At 49.0% G+C, this 21,665-nt stretch overlaps 1 protein-coding gene across 1 annotated transcript in view; it reads right to left on the reverse strand.

Moving 5' to 3' along the window:
* The window catches only part of ints7 (integrator complex subunit 7), a 107,576-nt gene that overhangs the window by 66,253 nt on the left and 19,658 nt on the right, over positions 1-21,665 (reverse strand). The window contains exon 5 of the mRNA XM_072508625.1: positions 21,523-21,569. Within this exon, the coding sequence (XP_072364726.1) occupies positions 21,523-21,569 (47 nt within the window). The remainder of the gene's footprint in view (positions 1-21,522; positions 21,570-21,665) is intronic.

Raw genomic sequence — 21,665 nt, forward strand, 5'->3', positions numbered from 1 at the left:
AGTCCAGGGGGTTTCGCCTCCTTCCACAGGAGTAGAATCCTACGCCGGGCGACTAGGGACGCAAAGGCCACAACATCGGCCTCTTTCGCCTCCTGCACTCCCGGCTCATCCGCAACTCCAAATAAAGCTAGCCCCCAGCCTGGTTTGACCCGGGCCTTCACCACCTTGGAAATCACTCCCATCACTCCCTTCCAATACCCCTCCAGTGCCGGGCACGACCAAAACATATGTGCGTGGTTTGCCGGGCTTCTGCCGCACCTCCCACACTTGTCCTCTACTCCGAAGAACCTGCTCAGTATTTCTCCCATTATGTGTGCTCTATGTAGCACCTTGAATTGAATCAGGCTAAGCCTGGCGCACGAGGAAGAGGAATTTACCCTGCTTAGGGCATCAGCCCACATACCCTCCTCTATCTCCTCCCCTAGCTCTTCTTCCCACTTTCCTTTTAATTCGCCCACCAACTCCTCCCCCTCCTCCCTCATCTCTCGGTATATCTCTGTCACCTTGCCCTCTCCGACCCACACCCCCGAAAGTACTCTGTCCTGAATCCCCTGTGCCGGGAGCAGCGGAAATTCCCTCACCTGTTGTCTTGTGAACGCCCTCACCTGCATATATCTAAGGAAGTTTCCCCGGGGCAACTTATACTTTTCCTCCAATGCTCCCAAGCTCGCAAACGTCCCATCTATAAATAAATCTCCCACACTCCTAATTCCCAACTGGTGCCAGCTCTGAAATCCTCCATCCATTCTTCCTGGGGCAAACCTATGGTTGTTCCTGATTGGGGACCCCACCAGGGCTCCCCGCACACCTCTCCATTGTCCCCAGATATTCAATGTTGCCGCCACCACCGGGTTCGTGGTAAACTTTTTTGGTGAGAGCGGTAGCGGCGCCGTCACCAGCGTCTCTAAGCTCGTCCCTTTACAGGACTTTCTCTCCAGTCTTTTCCACGCCGCTCCCTCTCCCTCCATCATCCATTTACGAATCATCGCCACATTGGCGGCCCAATAGTAGTCGCCCAAATTCGGTAGCGCCAATCCTCCTCTGTCCCTGCTACGTTGTAGGAACCCCCTCCTTACCCTCGGGACTTTCCCTGCCCACACGAAGCTCGTGATGCTCCTGTCTATTTTTTAAAAAAAGGTCTTAGTGATTAGTATAGGGAGACATTGAAATACAAATAAGAACCTCGGGAGGACCATCACCTTAATTGCCTGCACTCTGCCCGCCAACGACAGAGGCTGCATGTCCCACCTCTTGAAGTCCTCCTCCATCTGTTCTACCAATCGTGTGAGATTAAGTCTGTGTAAGGTTCCCCAGCTCCTAGCGATCTGAATCCCCAGGTATCGGAATTTTCTTTCCACTTTCCTTCGAGGCAGGCCTTCTATCTCTCTACTCTGGTCCCCTGGGTGTATCACGAATAGTTCACTCTTCCCCATGTTAAGCCTATATCCCGAGAAATCTCCGAACTCCCTCAATATCTGCATGACCTCTATCATCCCCCCTGCTGGGTCCGACACATACAACAGTAGGTCATCTGCGTATAGCGAGACTCGGTGTTCTTCTCCCCCTCTAATCACCCCTCTCCATTTCCTGGAGTCTCTCAACGCCATGGCCAGAGGTTCAATTGCCAACGCGAACAGCAGTGGAGACAGCGGGCATCCCTGTCTTGTTCCCCTATATAGTCGGAAATACTCCGATCTTTGCCGACCCGTGACTACACTTGCCGTTGGGGCCCCATAAAGAAGTTTGACCCAGCTAATAAACCCGTTCCCGAACCCAAACCTCCTTAACACCTCCCATAAGTACTCCCACTCCACTCTATCAAATGCCTTCTCTGCATCCATTGCCGCCACTATCTCTGCCTCCCCCTCCACTGGGGGCATCATTATCACCCCTAATAGTCGTCGCACGTTGACATTCAGTTGTCTCCCCTTTACGAACCCTGTCTGGTCTTCGTGCACCACCCCCAGGACACAGTCCTCCATCCTCGATGCCAGTACCTTTGCCATCAATTTGGCGTCCACATTCAATAATGAAATAGGTCTATAGGACCCACACTGCAACGGATCTTTATCCCTCTTCAGAATTAGCGATAACGTTGCCTCTGACATTGTCGGGGGTAAAGTCCCTCCTTCCCTGGCCTCATTGAACGTCCTCACCAACAACGGGGCCAACAAGTCCACGTATTTTCTATAAAATTCCACCGGGAACCCGTCTGGTCCCGGAGCCTTCCCTGCTTGCATGTTCCCCAGCCCCTTAATAACCTCGTCCACCCCAATCGGTGCCCCCAGGCCTTCCACCTCCTGCTCCTCCACCCTCGGGAACCTCAATTGATCCAAGAACTGCCGCATCCCCTCCTCTCCCTCTGGGGGTTGGGACCTATACAGTCCCTCATAAAAGGTCTTGAACACCTCATTTATCTTCCCTGCTCTTCGCACCGTGGCTCCCTTTTCGTCTCTAATTCCCCCTATCTCCCTCGCCGCTGTCCTCTTTCGCAACTGATGAGCCAGCAGGCGACTAGCCTTTTCCCCATATTCATACCTCCTCCCCTGTGCCTTCCTCCACAGCACCTCCGCCTTTCTGGTGGTCAAGAGGTCAAACTCTGTCTGGAGTCGCCTCCTCTCCCTGTACAGTCCCTCCTCCGGGGTCTCTGCAAATTCCCTGTCCACCCTTAGAATCTCCCCCAGTAATCGTTCCCTTTCCTTGGCCTCTGTTTTCCCTTTGTGGGCCCCAATGGAGATCAGCTCTCCTCTGACCACCGCTTTTAGTGCTTCCCATACCACTCCCACACGGACCTCCCCGTCGTCATTGGCCTCCAGGTATCTCTCAATACACCCCCGCACTCTTCCACACACTCCCTCATCCGCCAACAATCCCACATCTAATCGCCAGAGTGCTCTCTGCTCCCTTTCCTCTCCTAGTTCCAGGTCCACCCAGTGTGGGGCATGATCCGAAACCGCTATGGCTGAATACTCAGCTTCTTCCACCCTTGAGATCAACGACCTTCCCAGAACAAAAAAATCTATCCGGGAGTACACTTTATGGACATGGGAGAAGAAGGAGAACTCCCTGGCCCTCGGTCTAAGAAATCGCCATGGATCCACTCCCCCCATTTGGTCCATAAACCCCTTGAGCACCTTGGCCGCTGCCGGCCTTCTTCCGGTCTTTGATCTGGATCTATCTAACCCTGGGTCCAGCACGGTATTGAAGTCCCCTCCCAAGATCAAGTTTCCTACCTCCAGGTCCGGTATACGACCCAACATCCGTCTCATAAATCCCGCATTGTCCCAATTCGGGGCATATACATTAACCAATACAACCTCCATTCCCTCCAGCTTGCCACTCACCATTACATATCTACCTCCGCTATCTGCTACGATGTTCTTTGCTTCAAATGCTACCCGTTTTCCCACCAATATGGCCACCCCTCTATTCTTTGCATCTAGTCCTGAGTGGAACACCTGTCCCACTCATCCTTTCCTTAACCTAACTTGGTCCGCCACCTTCAGGTGCGTCTCTTGGAGCATAGCCACGTCTGCCCTTAGTCCTTTCATGCGCGAGCACACGGGCCCTTTTAATCGGTCCATTCAGGCCTCTCACGTTCCACGTGATCAGCCTCACTAGGGGGCTACCTGCCCCCCTCCCGTGTCGACTAGCCATCACCTTCTCTAGGCCAGTCCCATATCCCGCCTCCGCGCTCCCACCCACTCCCCAGGTGTCGCATTCCATCCCCGTCCACCCACTCTTTGACCATTTCCTTTTTGATTTCCGCAGCAGCAACCCAGTTGTCCCCCCCCCCTCCCCCCGCTAGATCCCTTTCTAGCGTGATTGCTCCCCCCATATTACTTCCGCAAGTCAGCTGACTTCAACTGACCCCGGCTACTCCTGCTCACTCCTTGACCCCCTCCGTGTGGGGAACTCCCATCCGCCTTGCGCCTGTCTTCCCGCCATAATCTTTCTGGCGCGGGAACATCCCTTTATATGACCCGCCTCTTGTGGCGCAGCTCCCTTTCCTCTCCCCCTCCCATTCCTCATTCTCCGCCTATGTCCCTTCTTTCCCCCCTCACCGGCGCCCACATTTCCTAGTGTCTCTCCCCATCCCAATTTACTTCTCTATTTACATCAACCATAACAATAACAATAACATTCCCTACAGTATCAGTCCCTCAGTTCCGATCCAATTTCTCCTCTTTAATAAAGGTCCATGCTTCTTCCGCCGTATCGAAATAATGGAGTCTCTCCTGGTACGTAACCCATAGTCGTGCCGGCTGCAGCATCCCGAACTTCACCTTTTTGTGTAACACCTCCTTGGCTGGGTTAAAACTCGCCCTCCTTCTCGCCACCTCCGCACTCCAATCCTGGTACACCCGTACCACTGCATTCTCCCATCTGCTACTCCGCACCTTTTTAGCCCATCTCAGGACCTCTTCTCTATCTTGAAGGCGGTGAAATCGCACGATTGTCGCCCTGGATGGGTCTCCCGCTTTTGGTCTTCTCGCCGGGATCCGATGTGCCCACTCCACCTCCAAGGGGCCCGTAGGGGCCTCAGCTCCCATCAATGAGCTTAGCATCGTACTTACATAAGCTCCACAGTCCGCTCATTCCACTCCCTCAGGGAGACCCAGTATCCGAAAGTTCTTCCTTCGCGCTCTGTTTTCTAGGGCCTCAATCCTTTCAATGCACTTTTTATGGAGTGCCTCGTGCGTCTGTGTTTTGACCGCCAGGCCCAGGATCTCGTCCTCATTATCCGTCACCTTCTGCTCCACCACACGGAGCTCTGTCTCCTGGGTCCTTTGTGCCTCCTTGAGCCCCTCAATTGCCTGTAGCATCGGGGTCAGCACCTCCCTCTTTAGTAGCTCCACACACCGTCTCAGGAATTTGTCTTGCTCGGGCCCCCATGTCGCCTGGGCTTTCTCCGCCGCCATCTTGTGTCTTCTCCCTTTCTGTCCCTTTCGTCGAAGATTCCTCGCGCTGCAGCCGCCGATATGTTCCTCTTTCGTTGGGGGGGGGGGGGGGGGGGGGGGGGGGGGGACACGGGACGACGACTCCCTATTCACTCACCCCACACCGGGTTTCGTCGCCCAAAAATTTCCCGTTGGGGCTCTTAAAAGAGCCCGAAGGTCCGTTGGAGCTGCCGAAACGTGCGGCTTAGCTGGTCATCGCCGCAACCGGAAGTCGTTAATTGGTCCACTTAACAAGGTGTCATGGGCTTCTCGCCCCGAATGCCGGCTCGCCAGCCAATTCGCTGGGCGCGCTCACCAGCCCCCCACTAACAAGGTTGTGCAGCACAAGCTGCACTTGCTCAGCCAACCCCATCCAACTCACAACAAGGGTGCCGAGGAGACCAACCCCAAGATTCGGGGATGCTGACCTGGGGCGGCTCTTGAATGCGGTGGAGGACAGGAGGGATGCCCTGTTTCTCTGAGGGTCCCAGAGGGTGAGCCACAAGGCAGCCAGTGTTGCCTGGGACACGATGGCGGCAGCAGTCAGCTCGGGCAGTGTGACCAGGACCAACGACCTACACTGGGCACAAGGTGTAGACACCAGAGTCCCACCATGAGTGAAGGTGACGGTCATGGCTGAGGGTCTCGGTAATATGTCTGCCTCACTGGGGGATGTCACCCAGTACCAGGCCGACCTTGATGGGGCTCTGCGGGACATGTCCCGCTCTCAGATGAGAATGGCTGAGGCACTGCAAAGCATGGCCCGGTCACTGGGAGATGTGTCCCAGTCACTGAGGAGCATCGCCGAGGGCATCAACACGATGGTGCGGACTATTGGGAACCACCAGCCTCCCGTACCAGCCTCCCCGAACAGGCACCGGAATGTGGTGACTAGGGGCTTTTCACAGTAACTTCATTTGAAGCCTACTTGTGATAATAAGCGATTTTCATTTCATTTTCACCAGGGCTGGAAAAGCCAAATGATGCTGGGGCAGCCGGGGCCTGAACCAGCTGGCCCTCCATCCCAAGGCATGTCGGAAAATAGGGTATTGTACAGCACATTAAACAACCCTTTGCATAAACATCATGATGCCTCGGTCACTTTCTTCCGCAATGCGGGCTGACCCCCGGACCCTTTGCCTGTCTCGCCAAGCAACCCCTCTTCCCCGTGGCACCCACGCACCCTCTGCCCGTGGTCGTGGCCCGAGAACTGTGTCACATCCCCTGGGTGTTTGGATGTTGGCTCCTGCGTGTGTGGTGTTGACTCCCACACAGTGCCCAGGCATCAAGGTGTGATCGGAATGCTAGGCAATGACTCCCACATGCTACATGGCCCGCCTACCCACGGGAACTCACTTGACATGTGTCACGTGCTCACTTAACCACGACTGCCTATTTCCTATTAGCGATTGCCTTCAGCCACGCCGCCAGAGGCCTCAGCAGTCGGTGGGGCTTATGGGGGATCGGTGGGGCAGATGGGTAGGGACAGGTGTTGCTCCCAGAATGGGGTTGGGATCCAAGGGTTGGCATGGTGCTGCTGCGAGTGAGCACCTCCCCCCCCACCCTCCGATGGCAGCCCACCCATGCAGAGGGTCCTCCACCACCCGCCGAGCACTGGGGGTGGCAAGCCCAGTGCCACCGGTCTCTTTGCCTGTGAGCAAGATTACTACTCACCTCTTCGGCTCCCCACAGAAGCCTTTCCATCAAGTTCACGTTTTTAAAAAGGAGTACCAATTGGCGCCAGAGTGCGCACTTGCTGGGGAGGCTGGTGAATGACAGGAGGCCATTGGATGATGGTTGGCTCTTGTTAATTGTATGGAAATGGGGCTTAAGTGGTGATAATTGGTTTCTCGCTGAGCTGCGGCAAGATTCCAAATTCGCCTACGGGAGCAGGTCGGTTGCATTGCAAACTGTTTGGTGCCTGGCGCGATTCCCATTTTTGGCCTCTCCCGCTATACACCTGCCTCGCTACGCTTGAGCGCGAGTGTAACGAGGCCAGAAGATCACGGCCAAAAGTTATAAAACCCAGAGGCCATTGTACCAGCTCACTGACCTCAAGCTAAATTGAAACGAACTCTCCCAAAACAATAACTCTGTGGGGTAGATAATTGGGCTTGTGATTAATTGTTAGTCTGTGGAATTCTCATCCCCAGAGAGAGCAGTGGAGGCTGCGTCTTTGCATTTATTCAAGATAGAGTTAGACAGAGTTATGGGAGGCAGCCAGATAAGTGGAGTTGAGACCAGAAGCAGATCAGCCATGATCTTATTGAATGGCGAAGCAGACTCAAAGTGCTGAACGGCCTCCTGCTAAGTCGTATGTTCTTATGATGTATAGGTCAATATCTTGCAAACACTGAAGACAACACGGGCAGCACTGTGGCTTCACAGCGCCAGGGTCCCAGGTTCGATTCCCCGCTGGGTCACTGTCTGTGCGGAGTCTGCACGTTCTCCCAGTGTCTGCGTGGGTTTCCTCCGGGTGCTCCAGTTTCCTCCTCCCACAGTCCAAAGACGTTAGGTTAGGTGGATTGGCCATGCTAAATAGCCCTTAGTGTCCCAAAAGGTTAGGAGGGGATATTGGGTTACGGGGATAGGGTGGAAGTGAGGGCTTAAGTGGGTCGGTGCAGACTCGATGGGCCGAATGGCCTCCTTCTGCACTTTATGTTCTATGTACAACACTACTAGATATGTAACCGTATTTTCCCATTCTACAAACTGCAGCAAGCATATCCAAATAGTATCAATATAGGATGGGAAAGCATTTGTGTCAAATCCAGACCAACTATGAGGACCAATGTGCCAAAGATAGTCTGTACTCAATTCAATTTGCGCAATAACTAGCAGCATCTCTGTGAGGACTGTTTCATGGGAGATAGCCTGGTACACTATCAATTGGAACCCAACTAAAAGACAATAAAAAAGGTGGTATGGAAAAAATGGCCCTCAACTAGACTGGGTTTGATCCCTGTAAAATAGCAGCATTTTGGGGCTCATTCCACCCAATCTCTACATCTCATATCAGTCCAAAATCCCAATCTGTGCCCTTCATCTTTCTGACTCTGGCATCCTGTACGTATTCCATTCCACCCTTCGTTCTCCATTCCAAACAGAGCCTTCAGTCACCTTCCTCTACTATCTCGGACACCCATCCTGAACACAAGATAATGTTGTGTCTGCAACATTGCTGTACATTCCCTTCTTGGTTATAAAGTTGCAGGGGAGACAGGTGGTGATTGCGATGAGGAGAGATGGTGTTATTACCAATGTAGCTTAGTGTGGCCGGAATGAATCCTTTTGAGAGTAGAGACTCAGCCATAGTGCATCAAGAGTGGGGCAGGTTGTTCTGTTGTGAACGATGTTGAGTTTCAGTTGTTGCAGTGGCACTCATCAAAGACATGGCAAATAATCATAGAGTCCATACAGCGCAGGTGGCGGCCATTCGACCCATCAAGTCTGTGCCAACCGTCTGAAGGAGCACTCTACCTAGGCCCACTCCCCACTCTATCCCCGTGCAATGATCGTGGCCATTCTACATGACTTGTACATCTTTGTACATTAAGGGGCAATTTAGCATGGCCAATCCACCTAACCTGCACATGGACTGTGTGAGGAAACCGGAGCACCCGGAGGAAACCCACGCAGACATGGGGAGAATGTGAAAACTCCACACAGACAGTCACCCAAGGCTGGAATCGAACCCAGGTCCCTGGTGCTGTAAGGTAGCAGTGCTAACCACTATGCCATCAGGCCAACAGAAAGAAAACCTAACAGAAACAATTACAATAGAACATAGAACGATACAGCACAGTACAGGCCCTTCGGCCCACGATGTTGCACCGAAACAAAAGCCATCTAACCTACACTATGCCATTATCATCCATATGTTTATCCAATAAACTTTTAAATGCCCTCAATGTTGGCGAGTTCACTACTGTAGCAGGTAGGGCATTCCACGGCCCCTCTACTCTTTGCGTAAAGAACCTACCTCTGACCTATATCTATTACCCCTCAGTTTAAAGCTATGTCCCCTCGTGCCAACCATTTCCATCCGCGGGAGAAGGCTCTCACTGTCCACCCTATCTAACCCCCTGATCATTTTGTATGCCTCTATTAAGTCTCCTCTTAACCTTCTTCTCTCTAACGAAAACAACCTCAAGTCCATCAGCCTTTCCTCATAAGATTTTCCCTCCATACCAGGCAACATCCTGGTAAATCTCCTCTGCACCCGCTCCAAAGCCTCCACGTCCTTCCTATAATGCGGTGACCAGAACTGTACGCAATACTCCAAATGCGGCCGTACCAGAGTTTTGTACAGCTGCAACATGACCTCCTGACTCCGGAACTCAATCCCTCTACCAATATAGGCCAACACTCCATAGGCCTTCTTCACAACCCTATCAACCTGGGTGGCAACTTTCAGGGATCTATGTACATGGACACCTAGATCCCTCTGCTCATCCACACTTTCAAGAACTTTACCATTAGCCAAATATTCCGCATTCCTGTTATTCCTTCCAAAGTGAATCACCTCACACTTCTCTACATTAAACTCCATTTGCCACCTCTCAGCCCAGCTCTGCAGCTTATCTATATCCCTCTGTAACCTGCTACATCCTTCCACACTATCGACAACACCACCGACTTTAGTATCGTCTGCAAATTTACTCACCCACCCTTCTGCGCCTTCCTCTAGGTCATTGATAAAAATGACAAACAGCAACGGCCCCAGAACAGATCCTTGTGGTACTCCACTTGTGACTGAACTTCATTCTGAACATTTCCCATCAACCACCACCCTCTGTCTTCTTTCAGCTAGCCAATTTCTGATCCACATCTCTAAATCACCCTCAATCCCCAGCCTCCGTATTTTCTGCAATAGCCTACCGTGGGGAACCTTATCAAACGCTTTGCTGAAATCCATATACACATCAACTGCTCTACCCTCGTCTACCTGTTCAGTCACCTTCTCAAAGAACTCGATAAGGTTTGTGAGGCATGACCTACCCTTCACAAAGCCATGCTGACTATCCCTGATCATATTATTCCTATCTAGATGATTATAAATCTTGTCTCTTATAATCCCCTCCAAGACTTTACCCACTACAGACGTGAGGCTCACCGGTCTATAGTTGCCGGGGTTGTCTCTGCTCCCTTTTTTGAACAAAGGGACCACATTTGCTATCCTCCAGTCCTCTGGCACTATTCCTGTAGCCAATGATGACATAAAAATCAAAGCCAAAAGGTCCAGCAATCTCTTCTCTGGCCTCCCAGAGAATCCTAGGTTAAATCGCATCAGGACGCGGGGACTTATCTATTTTCAGCCTGTCCAGAATTGCCAACACCTCTTCCCTACATACCTCAATGCCATCTAATCTATTAGCCTGGGGCTCAGCATTCTCCTCCACAACATTATCTTTTTCCTGAGTGAATACTGACGAAAAATATTCATTTAGTATCTCCACACACAACTTCCCATCCCTGTCCTTGACTGGTCCTACTCTTTCCCTAGTCATTCGCTTATTCCTGACATACCTATAGAAAGCTTTTGGGTTTTCCTTGATCCTTCCTGCCAAATACTTCTCATGTCCCCTCCTTGCTCGTCTTAGCTCTCATTTATCAGGATGTTGCCTGGTATGGAGGGCATTAGTTATGAGGAGGCCTTGAATAAACTCGGTTTGTTCTCACTGGAACGACGGAGGTTGAGGGGCGACCTGATAGAGGTCTACAAAATTCTGAGGGGCATAGACAGGGTGGATAGTCAGAGACTTTTTCCCAGGGTAGAGGGGTCAATTACTAGGGGGCATAGGTTTAAGGTGCGAGGGGCAAGGTTTAGAGGAGATGTACGAGGCAAGTTTTTTTACACAGAATGTAGTGAGTGCCTGGAACTCGCTGCCGGAGGAGGTGGTGGAAGCAGGGACGATAGTGACAGTTAAGGGGCATCTTGACAAATACATGAATAGGATGAGAATAGAGGGATACGGACCCCGGAAGTGTAGAAGATTTTAGTTTAGACGGGCAGAATGGTCGGTGCAGGCTTGGAGGGCCGAAGGGCCTGTTCCTTTCTTTGTTCTTTGATAATGATAGTGCCCTTGAATGTCCAGAAGGGATGGGCTGGGCTTTCGTCCAAAAATGTGCAAGTTAGGTGCATTGGCCATGTTAAATTGCCCTTAGTGTCCATCGGTTAATTGGGTTGCAGGGTTATGGGGATGGGTGGGCCTTGGTGGGGTTCTCTTTCAGAGGTTTGATGCAGACTTGATGCGCCAAATGGCCTACTTCTGCACTATAGGTACTCTATGTATTCTATTAACTTGTCCAAGACAGTCATTAACCGGAATATGTGGCAAGATTGTTTCCTGCGGCTTTTCAGTCTAAACCTGATGTTAATTAGGTCCTGCTTTAATCTATCATGGCCTGCTTCATTATTGAAGGAATTCTGAATGGAGGTGAACACTGAGGAATCATTATCAGTGAAGGACCCCACATCTGCTACCAACTGGGAAAAGATGCCATTTCTGTCTGTCTGCTTATACCTTTTTCAGTTATTTATGACAGTTATCTGAAAAACTGCTTACACAGAAAGAAAAATGTCCAACCTTCAAGTGATTTGTCTTCTGTCTCGGTTATTGGGAGGAAAATGGTTCTGTTTTCAAACACCCTCATTCAATTAAGAGTTTTACACAAAATGTTTTATTCTGGTGCAGCTAACATCATAAAGTCCTACCACTGAACAAAAACTGCCGAAAGAAATTATTTATTTATTAGTTAATGGGATGTAAGCATCATTGGCTCAGCCAGCATTTATTTTCCCTCACTAATTTCCCTCGCAGTGGTCATGGTGAGACACATTTTTAAACTACTGCAATCCATGTGGTGTAGCTACACCCACAGCGCTGCTAGAAAGTTTCAGAATTTTGACTCAGTGACAGTGAAGGACTGGTGGCTTGGTGGTGAGGGGTGGAAAATGCAGGTGGTGGTGTTCCCATGCACCTATTGTCCTTGTCCTCTAGGTGGCAGAGGTCGCAGGTTTGGAAAGTGCAATCAATGGAACCTTGATGAGTTGCTGCAGGGCATCCTGTATATCAGGGCTTTTTAATCTGCGGGTCGCGGGTGTCGAGGGGGGTCGCGGAACAATCGGTTGAGTCTTTCCCGATTTTGGGAGAAGCGCCTAATGGCCGCAACTGGCAGATAAATTGAGAATGCCGTCCGCAACCTGCTTTTAAATTTAGAATGCCGGCCGCAACCGGCTTTTAAATGGAATGATGCAGTCTTCCGGCCAGAAGCAGCGGCTGAGAGCAGGCCACGTGCACGGCACGTACACGGAGGAGAGATTCCTTCATTTTCTAGCTGCGAGCAAGCAAGGCAACAGGACTGTGAAGAACTGAAGATAGATTGTTTTAAACAAATAAAAAACTGAATTCAGGTACAAAGGTGATTTTGTGAGGTATGGCTTTGTTAATTGTGCAAATACAAATCAGGATGCAAAGCTCATGTGTTATATGAAGGGAAGTACTGGCAAATGAAAGTTTAAAACCCTCAAAACTTCAAAGGCATAGCGAGTCTGAAGACAAACCTCTCAATTTATTTTCAAAGAATGCAGCAAGAACTTAAATCATGAGCTTAGCAGAAATGTAACCTTGAATGGTAAAGCATGTGAGATCATGCGGACCAAACAGGCTCACCTGTCACATTAACAGTAAGCGAAAGTGGTGGGTCACGAAGGTCAGCCGGTTGGTAAAAGTGGGTCCCAGCAAAAAAGTTTGAAAAACACTGCTTTCGATTTTACACACTGCGGCCACTATGCGTCATTTTGTCCTGGATGGTTTTGAGCTTCTGAGTGTTGTTGGAGCTGCGCCCATTCAGGCAAGTGGCGAGTATTCCATCATAATCCTGACTTGTGCCTTATAGATGGTGGACTGAAAGGACAACCCTGTAAAACAGAGATGAGGAGGAATTTCTTCAGCCAGAGGGTGGTGAATCTGTGGAACTCTTTGGCTGTGGAGGCCAAAACACTGAATGTCTTTAAGACAGAGATAGATAGGTTCTTGATTATTAATGGGATATGGGGTTGTGGGAAGAAGGCATGAGAATGGGATGAGAAACCTATCAGCCATGATTGATGGACCAAATGGCCTAATCCTGCTCCTATGCCTTAAGGACAGGCTTTCAGGAGTCAGGAGGTGAGTAACCAACTGTAGAATTCCCAGTTTCTCATGTGCTCTTGAACCTACCATATTTAGAAGACTGACCCAGTTCAGTGTCTGGTCAATGGTAACCCCCATAGTGGGAGATTCGCCAATGGTAATGCTGTTGAATGTCAAGGGGAGATGGATAGATTCTCTCTTGTTGGGGATGATCTTTGCCTGGCACTTGTGTGGCATGAATGTTACATGTCACTTATCAGCCCAAGACCAAAGGACTGTCCAGGTCTTGCTACATATTGGATTGGATTTGGATTGGATTTGTTTATTGTCACCTGTACCGAGGTACAGTGAAAAGTATTTTTCTGCGAGCAGCTCAGCATGGGACATGGGAAGAAAAGAGAAGAAAAGAAAATACGTAATAGGGCAACACAAGGTATACAATGTAACTACATGAGCACCGGCATCGGATGAAGCATACAGGGGTGTCGTTTAATGAGGTCAGTCCATAAGAGGGTCATTTAGGGGTCTGGTAACAGCGGGGCAGAAGCTGTTTTTGAGTCTGTTCGTGCGTGTTCTCAGACTTCTGTAACTCCTGCCCGATGGAAGAGTGAGTAAGCTGGGTGGGAGGGGGTCTTTGATTATGCTGCCCGCTTTCCCCAGGCAGCGGGAGGTGTAAATGGAGTCAATGGATGGGAGGCAGGTTCGTGTGATGGGCTGGGCGGTGTTCACGACTCTCTGAAGTTTCTTGCGGTCCTGGGCCGAGCAGTTGCCATACCAGGCTGTGATGCAGCCAGATAGGATGCTTTCTATGATGCATCTGTAAAAGTTGGTAAGAGTTAATGTGGACATGCCGAATTTCCTTAGTTTCCTGATGAAGTATAGGCGCTGTTGTGCTTTCTTGGTGGTAGCGTCGACATGGGTGGACCAGGACAGATTTTTCGAGATGTGCACCCCTAGCAATTTGAAACTGCCAACCATCTCCACCTCGGCCCCGTTGATGCTGACAGGGGTGTGCACAGTACTTTGCTTCCTGAAGTCAATGACATGGATTGCTTCAGTATCCACGGAATCGCAAATGATACTGAACATTTAGCAATCATCAGCGAACATCGCCACTTCTGTTATGACGTAAGGAAGGCTATTGATGAAGCAGCTGAAGATGGCTGGATTGAGGACACAACTTTGAGAACTACTGCGATGTGTCCTAAGACTGAGATGATAGACCTCCAACAATCACAACCATCGTCCTTTGTGTATGTTCTGACTCCAATTAGTGGAGAGTTTTTCCCCTGATACCCACTGATTACAATTTTGCTAGGTTTCTTTGATGCTACATTCAGTCAAATACAGCACTGATGTCAAGGGCAGTCACTTTCACCTCTGGAGTTCAGCTTTCATGTCCATATTTGGGCTAAGGCTGTAGTGTGGTCAGGAAAGGAGCAGCCCTGGCAGAACCCAAACTGAGCATCAGTGAGCAGGCTATAAATCAGTAATTACAGCTTGATACCACTGTTGTTGACACCTTCCATCTCTTTGTTGGTGATCGAGTAGATTTAGGATTATGTGTGTGCCAACGACATAGGTAGGACTAAGAAAGCTGCTGTTTGTATGAACAGCAGGGACAAGATTAAAAAGCAGAACAAAGGTAATAATCTCTGGATTACTACCTGTCCATGAGCAAATTAGCAGAGGGTAAATAAGATTAGAGTTGAATGCATGGCTCAAAAGATTAATGTGAGAGAAATGGGGTTTGATTCAAAGGGAGCTGTACAGTTCAGATAGCGGTCACCTGAACTGAGCTGGGAACAGTGTCAGTGTAATTCTTAGCAGCACACTTTGGATTGTTCAGCAAGTGCTGTCCAATCATGGAATCACACCTAGCGTTAAACCTTATATTCTGAGTTTTGCAAGCACGGGCTTGTTGGATATGATCAGTATCTGCCAATTGCGAACAGCCGAAGGGACATGCTGGTTGAGATGATCTGTCAATCATTGGAACATGCGGCCTGCGTAACTCACATTGCACTGGCACTGAAATTCATGAACCACGTAGGCAGAATGTCTATTTGGCTTGATCACATTCATGGAAAATAGCACTTCCGTTGCTACTGCATTGTAGCAGTATGAAACGACTACATTCACCTGTTACTCAAATTTCTGAGATACCTTACCCTTCCAGGGTAATTTGGGATAAACACATTTCAGGTCTGAAAATGGGGGCCTTAGCCCCATACCCGAGTACACATGATACACAGTGACCAATGATCCGATCAGGGTAGCCACTATCCTGCAGGGGAGGCGGTGGCATAGTGGTATTGTCGCCAGACTAGTAATCCAGAGACCCAGGATAATGATCTGGGAACCCGGATTTGAATCCCACAACAGGTGATGGAATTTAAACTCAATAAAATATCTGGAATTAAAAGTCTGTTGATGGCCATGAAACCATTGTCAATTGTCATAAAAGCCCACCTGGTTCACTGATGTCCTTCAGAGTCTGGCCTACACGTGACTCCAGACCGACAGCAATGTGATTGACTCTTAAATGCCCTCTCAGATGGCCTAGCAAGCCAATCTGTTGTATTCAACCGCTATAAAAACACAAAAAAGGAATGAAACCGGACAGACCACCCGTCATACTGCAGTGGTTCAAGAAGGCAACTCACCACCGCCTTCTGAAAGGCAACTCGGGATGGGCAATATATGCTGGCCTAACCAGCGACACCCACATCCCACACATCAATTTTTTAAAAAGATGCGCCTTACTTTGGAATCAAGCTTACACGGTGAGCAAATGACAAGGGATCTATTTACGGGTTCACCGACAAGGCCAATCTTGTAATGCCTGAAGCGGTAGGAAATGGGTTTGCTACTATTGTCGACTGCAAGCCTACTTTCACTGGTTAATACCCAGGTTAGAATTCCTACAGATTCTGGAGAGTGAGCGTAAATACATACATATCAATTTATGAAGCAAAAATGTTGGAAGTCATGGATCTGGGTCTGACCCAGGACATTGATATTGTTTCCTGATATAGCAACATGTGTTTGGACCACAATCAAGCGCAGCAACTGACTTGCAAAACCTTGTTTCAGCAGCTCCTTAAAATTGAGTGAGTCTTTGGAAAATAACCTTTCTAAATAGGCCTGATAGCGCTCCATGTTAATCTGATTAGATCTTATCACAACAGACAAGTCCCCATTGGACAAGGGTTTCTCTAAATCTTTCTGAACTTTCAAGCTATTTTAGGATGATGCCAATAACTTGATATGTTGACCCAAATAGCCACCTATAGAGATACTGTCATAAGGAAACCTATGAACACCAGCCAATAACTCTCAAATTCCAGAAAACAGGGTCAGCATGGCGGCACCGTGGTTAGCACAGCTGCATCACGGTGCCGAGGTCCCAGGTTCGATCCCGGCTCTGGGTCACTGGCCGCGTGGAGTTTGAACATTCTCCCCGTGTTTGCATGGGTTTTAGCCCCCACAACCCAAAGATGTGCAGGCTAGGTGGATTGGCCACGGTAAATTGCACCTTAATTGGAAAAAATGTACACGTAGAATTTGCCTTGTTGACTTCGGGTAATGCAGAGGCACAATGGAGGAAGGCACAGGGTGTACAGTACGAACACGGGGAGAAGGCGAGCAGGTTGCTGGCCCACCAACTGAGGAAAAGGGGAGCAGCGAGGGAGATAGGGGGGGGGGGGGGGTGAGAGATGAGGAGGGAGAGATGGAGCGGGGAGCGGAGAGAGTGAATGGAGTGTTCAAGGCATTTTACGAAAGATTATATGAAGCTCAGCCTCCGGATGGGAAGGAGAGAATGATGTGCTTTCTGGATCAGTTGGAATTTCCTACGGTGGAGGAGCAGGAGAGGGTGGGACTGGGAGCACAGATTGAGACGGAGGAAGTAGTGAAAGGGATTGGGAGCATGCAGGCGGGGAAGGCCCCGGGACCAGACGGATTCCCAGTTGAATTCTATAGGAAATATATGGACTTGCTGGCCCCGCTACTGATGAGAACCTTTAATGAGGCGAGGGAAAGGGGGCAGCTGCCCCCGACTATGTCAGAGGCAACGATATCGCTTCTCCTAAAGAAGGAAAAAGACCCGCTGTAATGCGGGTCCTACAGGCCCATTTCCCTCCTGAATGTGGACGCTAAGATTCTGGCCAAGGTAATGGCAATGAGGATAGAGGATTGTGTCCCGGGGGTGGTTCATGAGGACCAAACTGGGTTTGTGAAGGGGAGACAGCTGAATACAAATATACGGAGGCTGCTAGGGGTAATGATGATGCCCCCACCAGAGGGGGAAGCGGAGATAGTGGTGGCGATGGATGCCGAGAAAGCATTTGATAGAGTGGAGTGGGATTATTTGTGGGAGATTTGGCTTTGGGGATGGGTATATCAGGTGGGTACAGTTGCTGTATAGGGCCCCGATGGCGAGCGTGGTCACGAATGGACGGGGGTCTGACTATTTTCGGCTCCATAGAGGGACGAAGCAGGGATGTCCTCTGTCCCCGTTATTGTTTGAACTGGCGATTGAACCCCTGGCCATAGCATTGAGGGGTTCCAGGAAGTGGAGGGGAGTACTCAGGGGGGGGGGGAGAAGAACACCGGGTATCTCTGTATGCGGATGATTTGTTGCTATATGTGGCGGACCCGGCGGAGGGGATGCCAGAGATAATGTGGATACTTGGGGAGTTTGGGGATTTTTCAGGGTATAAACTGAACATGGGGAAAAGTGAGCTGTTTGTGGTGCATCCAGGGGAGCAGAGCAGAGAGATAGAGGATTTACCGTTGAGGAAGGTAACAAGGGACTTCCGGTACTTGGGGATCCAGATAGCCAAGATTTGGGGTACATTACACAGGCTTAATTTAACGCGGTTGGTGGAACAGATGGAGGAGGACTTTAAGAGATGGGACATGGTGTCCCTGTCATTGGCAGGTAGGGTGCAGGCGGTTAAAATGGTGGTCCTCCCGAGATTCCTTTTTGTGTTTCAGTGCCTCCCGGTGGTGATCACAAAGGCTTTTTTCAAAAGAATCGAGAAGAGTATTATGAGTTTTGTGTGGGCTGGGAAGACCCCGAGAGTGAGGAGGGGATTCTTGCAGCGTAGTAGGGACAGGGGGGGCTGACACTACCGAGCCTAAGTGAGTACTACTGGGCCGCCAATGTTTCAATGGTGTGTAAGTGGATGGGAGAAGGGGAGGGAGTGGCGTGGATGAGATTGGAGAGGGCGTCCTGCAGGGGGACTAGCCTACAAGCAATGGTGACGGCACCGTTGCCGTTCTCACCAAAGAAATACACCACAAGCCCGGTGGTGGTGGCCACATTGAAAATTTGGGGGCAGTGGAGACGGCATAGGGGAAGGACGGGAGCTTCGGTGCGGTCCCCGATAAAAAACAATCATAGGTTCGTTCCGGGGAGAATGGATGGGGGATTTGGAGCATGGCAAAGAGCTGGGGTTGTACAACTGAGAGATCTGTTTGTAGATGGGACGTTTGCGAGTCTGGGAGCGCTGACGGAAAAATATGGGTTGCCCCAAGGGAATGCATTTCGGTACACGCAATTGAGGGCTTTTGCGAGGCAACAGGTGAGGGAATTCCCGCAGCTCCCGACGCAGGAGGTGCAGGATAGAGTGATCTCAGAGACATAGGTGGGGGATGGTAAGGTGTCGGACATATACAGGGAAATGAGGGACGAGGGGGAGATCATGGTAGATGAGCTGAAAGGGAAATGGGAAGAACTGGGGGAGGAGATTGAGGAGGGGCTGTGGGCTGATGCCCTACGTAGGGTAAACACATCGTCCTCGTGTGCCAGGCTAAGCCTGATACAATTTAAGGTGTTACACAGGGCGCATATGACTGGAGCACGGCTTAGTAAATTTTTTGGGGTAGAGGATAGGTGTGCGAGATGCTCGAGAGGCCCAGCGAATCATACCCACATGTTCTGGTCATGCCCGGCACTACAGGGGTTCTGGGTGGAGGTGGCAAAGGTGCTTTCGAAGGTGGTGGGGGTCCGGGTCGAACCAAGCTGGGGGTTGGCTATATTTGGGGTTGCAGAAGAGCCGGGAGTGCAGGAGGCGAGAGAGGCTGACGTGTTGGCCTTTGCGTCCCTAGTAGCCCGGCGCAGGATATTGTTAATGTGGAAGGAAGCCAAACCCCCGGGTGTGGAGACCTGGATAAACGACATGGCAGGGTTTATAAAGTTAGAACGGATTACGTTCGTGTTAAGGGGTTCGGCTCAGGGGTTCACCAGGCGGTGGCAACCGTTCGTCGATTACCTCACAGAAAGATAGAGGGAATGTAAAAGAAGTAGACAACAGCAGCAACCCGGGGGGGGGGGGGGGGGGGGGGGAGGAGGAATCGGACGGACTCTCAGGGATGTTATTGTATATGTATAGTTATTTGTTATAGGTAATTGTATATTGGATTGTTGGATTGTATTTTTGGAGAGTATTTATTTTGGACAAGGCAGTTGCCATTCAGTTTTGTTTTTGTTTATATATTATTTTTTTTTTTTTTTTTAAACTGGCCACTGTTATTTATATTGCTTTATTGTTGTGTAAAAGAAACACTACGTACGGTTATGTTTGGCCAAAAATCTTGAATAAAATATATATATTTTTTAAATTGTAAACAATGAATTGGGTGCTCTAAATTTATATATTTTTTAAATTCCAGAGAACGGCTCCACTCCAAGATCAAGTTTCAGCAACTTTAGGTGGATGAGAATGCTTTAACCCCAGCCACTGGATCACCAATGACTCAGAGGAGCTAGTCTGTCACTGTGGATGGGAGAATTCTTATTGATCACCAGTCTTGTTCAGGCAGGCAACCCAAATGTAAAAGAAACAAAAATGTAAAATCAGTTTTCAGCCTAAGCACATGAATTTCTCCTCAAAATTTACGATTCTCACCATTTTATATGCAAGCTGCCCATTACTGCATCACTCGCACAAAAGAATGACAAGTAAAATATCTTTCATTTCCTGGTTGTCTTCCAGTTCTTTCTAACTCCCACTTCTGTCATACAATGCTTCCAATATATATCCATTTACTGAAATATTCTATGTAAAACAATCAGCATTTTTACAGCACAAAAAAAGACACGAGTCAGCATGTATCAAGTCAGGGGTGAAAAATGGGTCTCATTAGAAAGGAGTCACAACATAAAGAAATAGACCTAGTGGCAGGGGAGACACCATTTACCTCAGCTAACAGTCTTATCACACTTGCTGTAGATATTCAGTCATGTTCCCAATTGATGGAAGGTATGGAAAAAAAAACAAGAAGGCTTGCGTTTGGGAGATGGACTTGGACAGCAGTGCAAGGGCCTGGACCCAGAAGGAAGACAGCAGGTTGAGTGAAGAATGGGAATGAGCACGTTGGCTCATTGGAAACCAGGAGAAGGGAGCAAAATAGAATATTCAAGTGGTGCAGAAAGCAGAGCAGTGAAGAGAAATGGAGTGCTGATCGTTTTCTGATCTTCACGTGACTGCAGTAATGGTATCTGGTAACCATGTTATGAATGCAAGTTTTTAGAAGATAGTTATGTTTAAATTATCACACAATTTAAGGGAAAACAGAATGTCCTGGGAAAAGGGATGGTGTGAAGTTGTATTGGATTATGTTTGGCAAAAGGTCAGGTGATGGTTGCCATGGGAACAGGGGGCCCAGGTTAAGACGTCACTCCTGAACAGATAGAAAGTTGTTTCTAACTTCGTGCAGACTTCCAGGCAGTCTGAATTAAAATGAAACGTGGACATTAGTGAGCCTGCTTGTGACAATAAAGATTATTATTATTATGACAGGAAAGCAGCTGCATTGCAAGCAGCAGGGAAAGAAACAGTTTTCTGCTAGTTACCAGGTGGAATGCTGGTGTAAATATGCTTTCTGAGTGAAGAAAAGGAACCTGCATAGATGTACGGTCACTGATGGATTTGCTGTGTTGAGGCCAGGACAAGGATTCACCAGAGTGAGACTTGTTGCTGGAAGACATGGTCACTGGATGTTACAACTCAGTGAAATGGGGAGAAGTGAACCCATTGGAAGCTGGCAGTGACTTTCAACTGTTTCCTGTAAAGACTGTAGTTACATATATGATCGGCTTTGGGCTATCACTCATGCTAAAACGCGAATGAGCGTTATATTTTCCATAGTTTAGAGTATTAGTTATCTACTACATAATGTTTAGATAATATTGATTTTAGTCGTTACTGCAAAATTCTTAAAACTCAAAATCTTGTGCGATTTCTTTAAGTTGGTCACTGGGAATTCAACTTTTAAAAAACGATTGGTTTCTATGGGGGGTCATAACGATCACATGACCACTGTGATGCCTGAGAACATATAAGCTATATATACATAATGTTTTGCTTTAAAATAATGGATAGAGTGGAAAGGCAATAATAACCTTGAAGTTACATCCTTTTTTGAAGTCTTACCTTCAATCATTTCACCAACTTTGTTGCAAATTCCTGCAGCAAAATCCCTAGGGTGGGGGCAGAGAAGAGGTGGGGAGACCAGGGAGAAACAAATGGAAACATACTTTAAAATTTTGCAAAAGAAAACGCTGAAAGCAACAAAA

This window comes from Scyliorhinus torazame, chromosome 1, assembly GCF_047496885.1.
Source record: "Scyliorhinus torazame isolate Kashiwa2021f chromosome 1, sScyTor2.1, whole genome shotgun sequence".
NCBI lineage: Eukaryota > Metazoa > Chordata > Chondrichthyes > Carcharhiniformes > Scyliorhinidae > Scyliorhinus > Scyliorhinus torazame.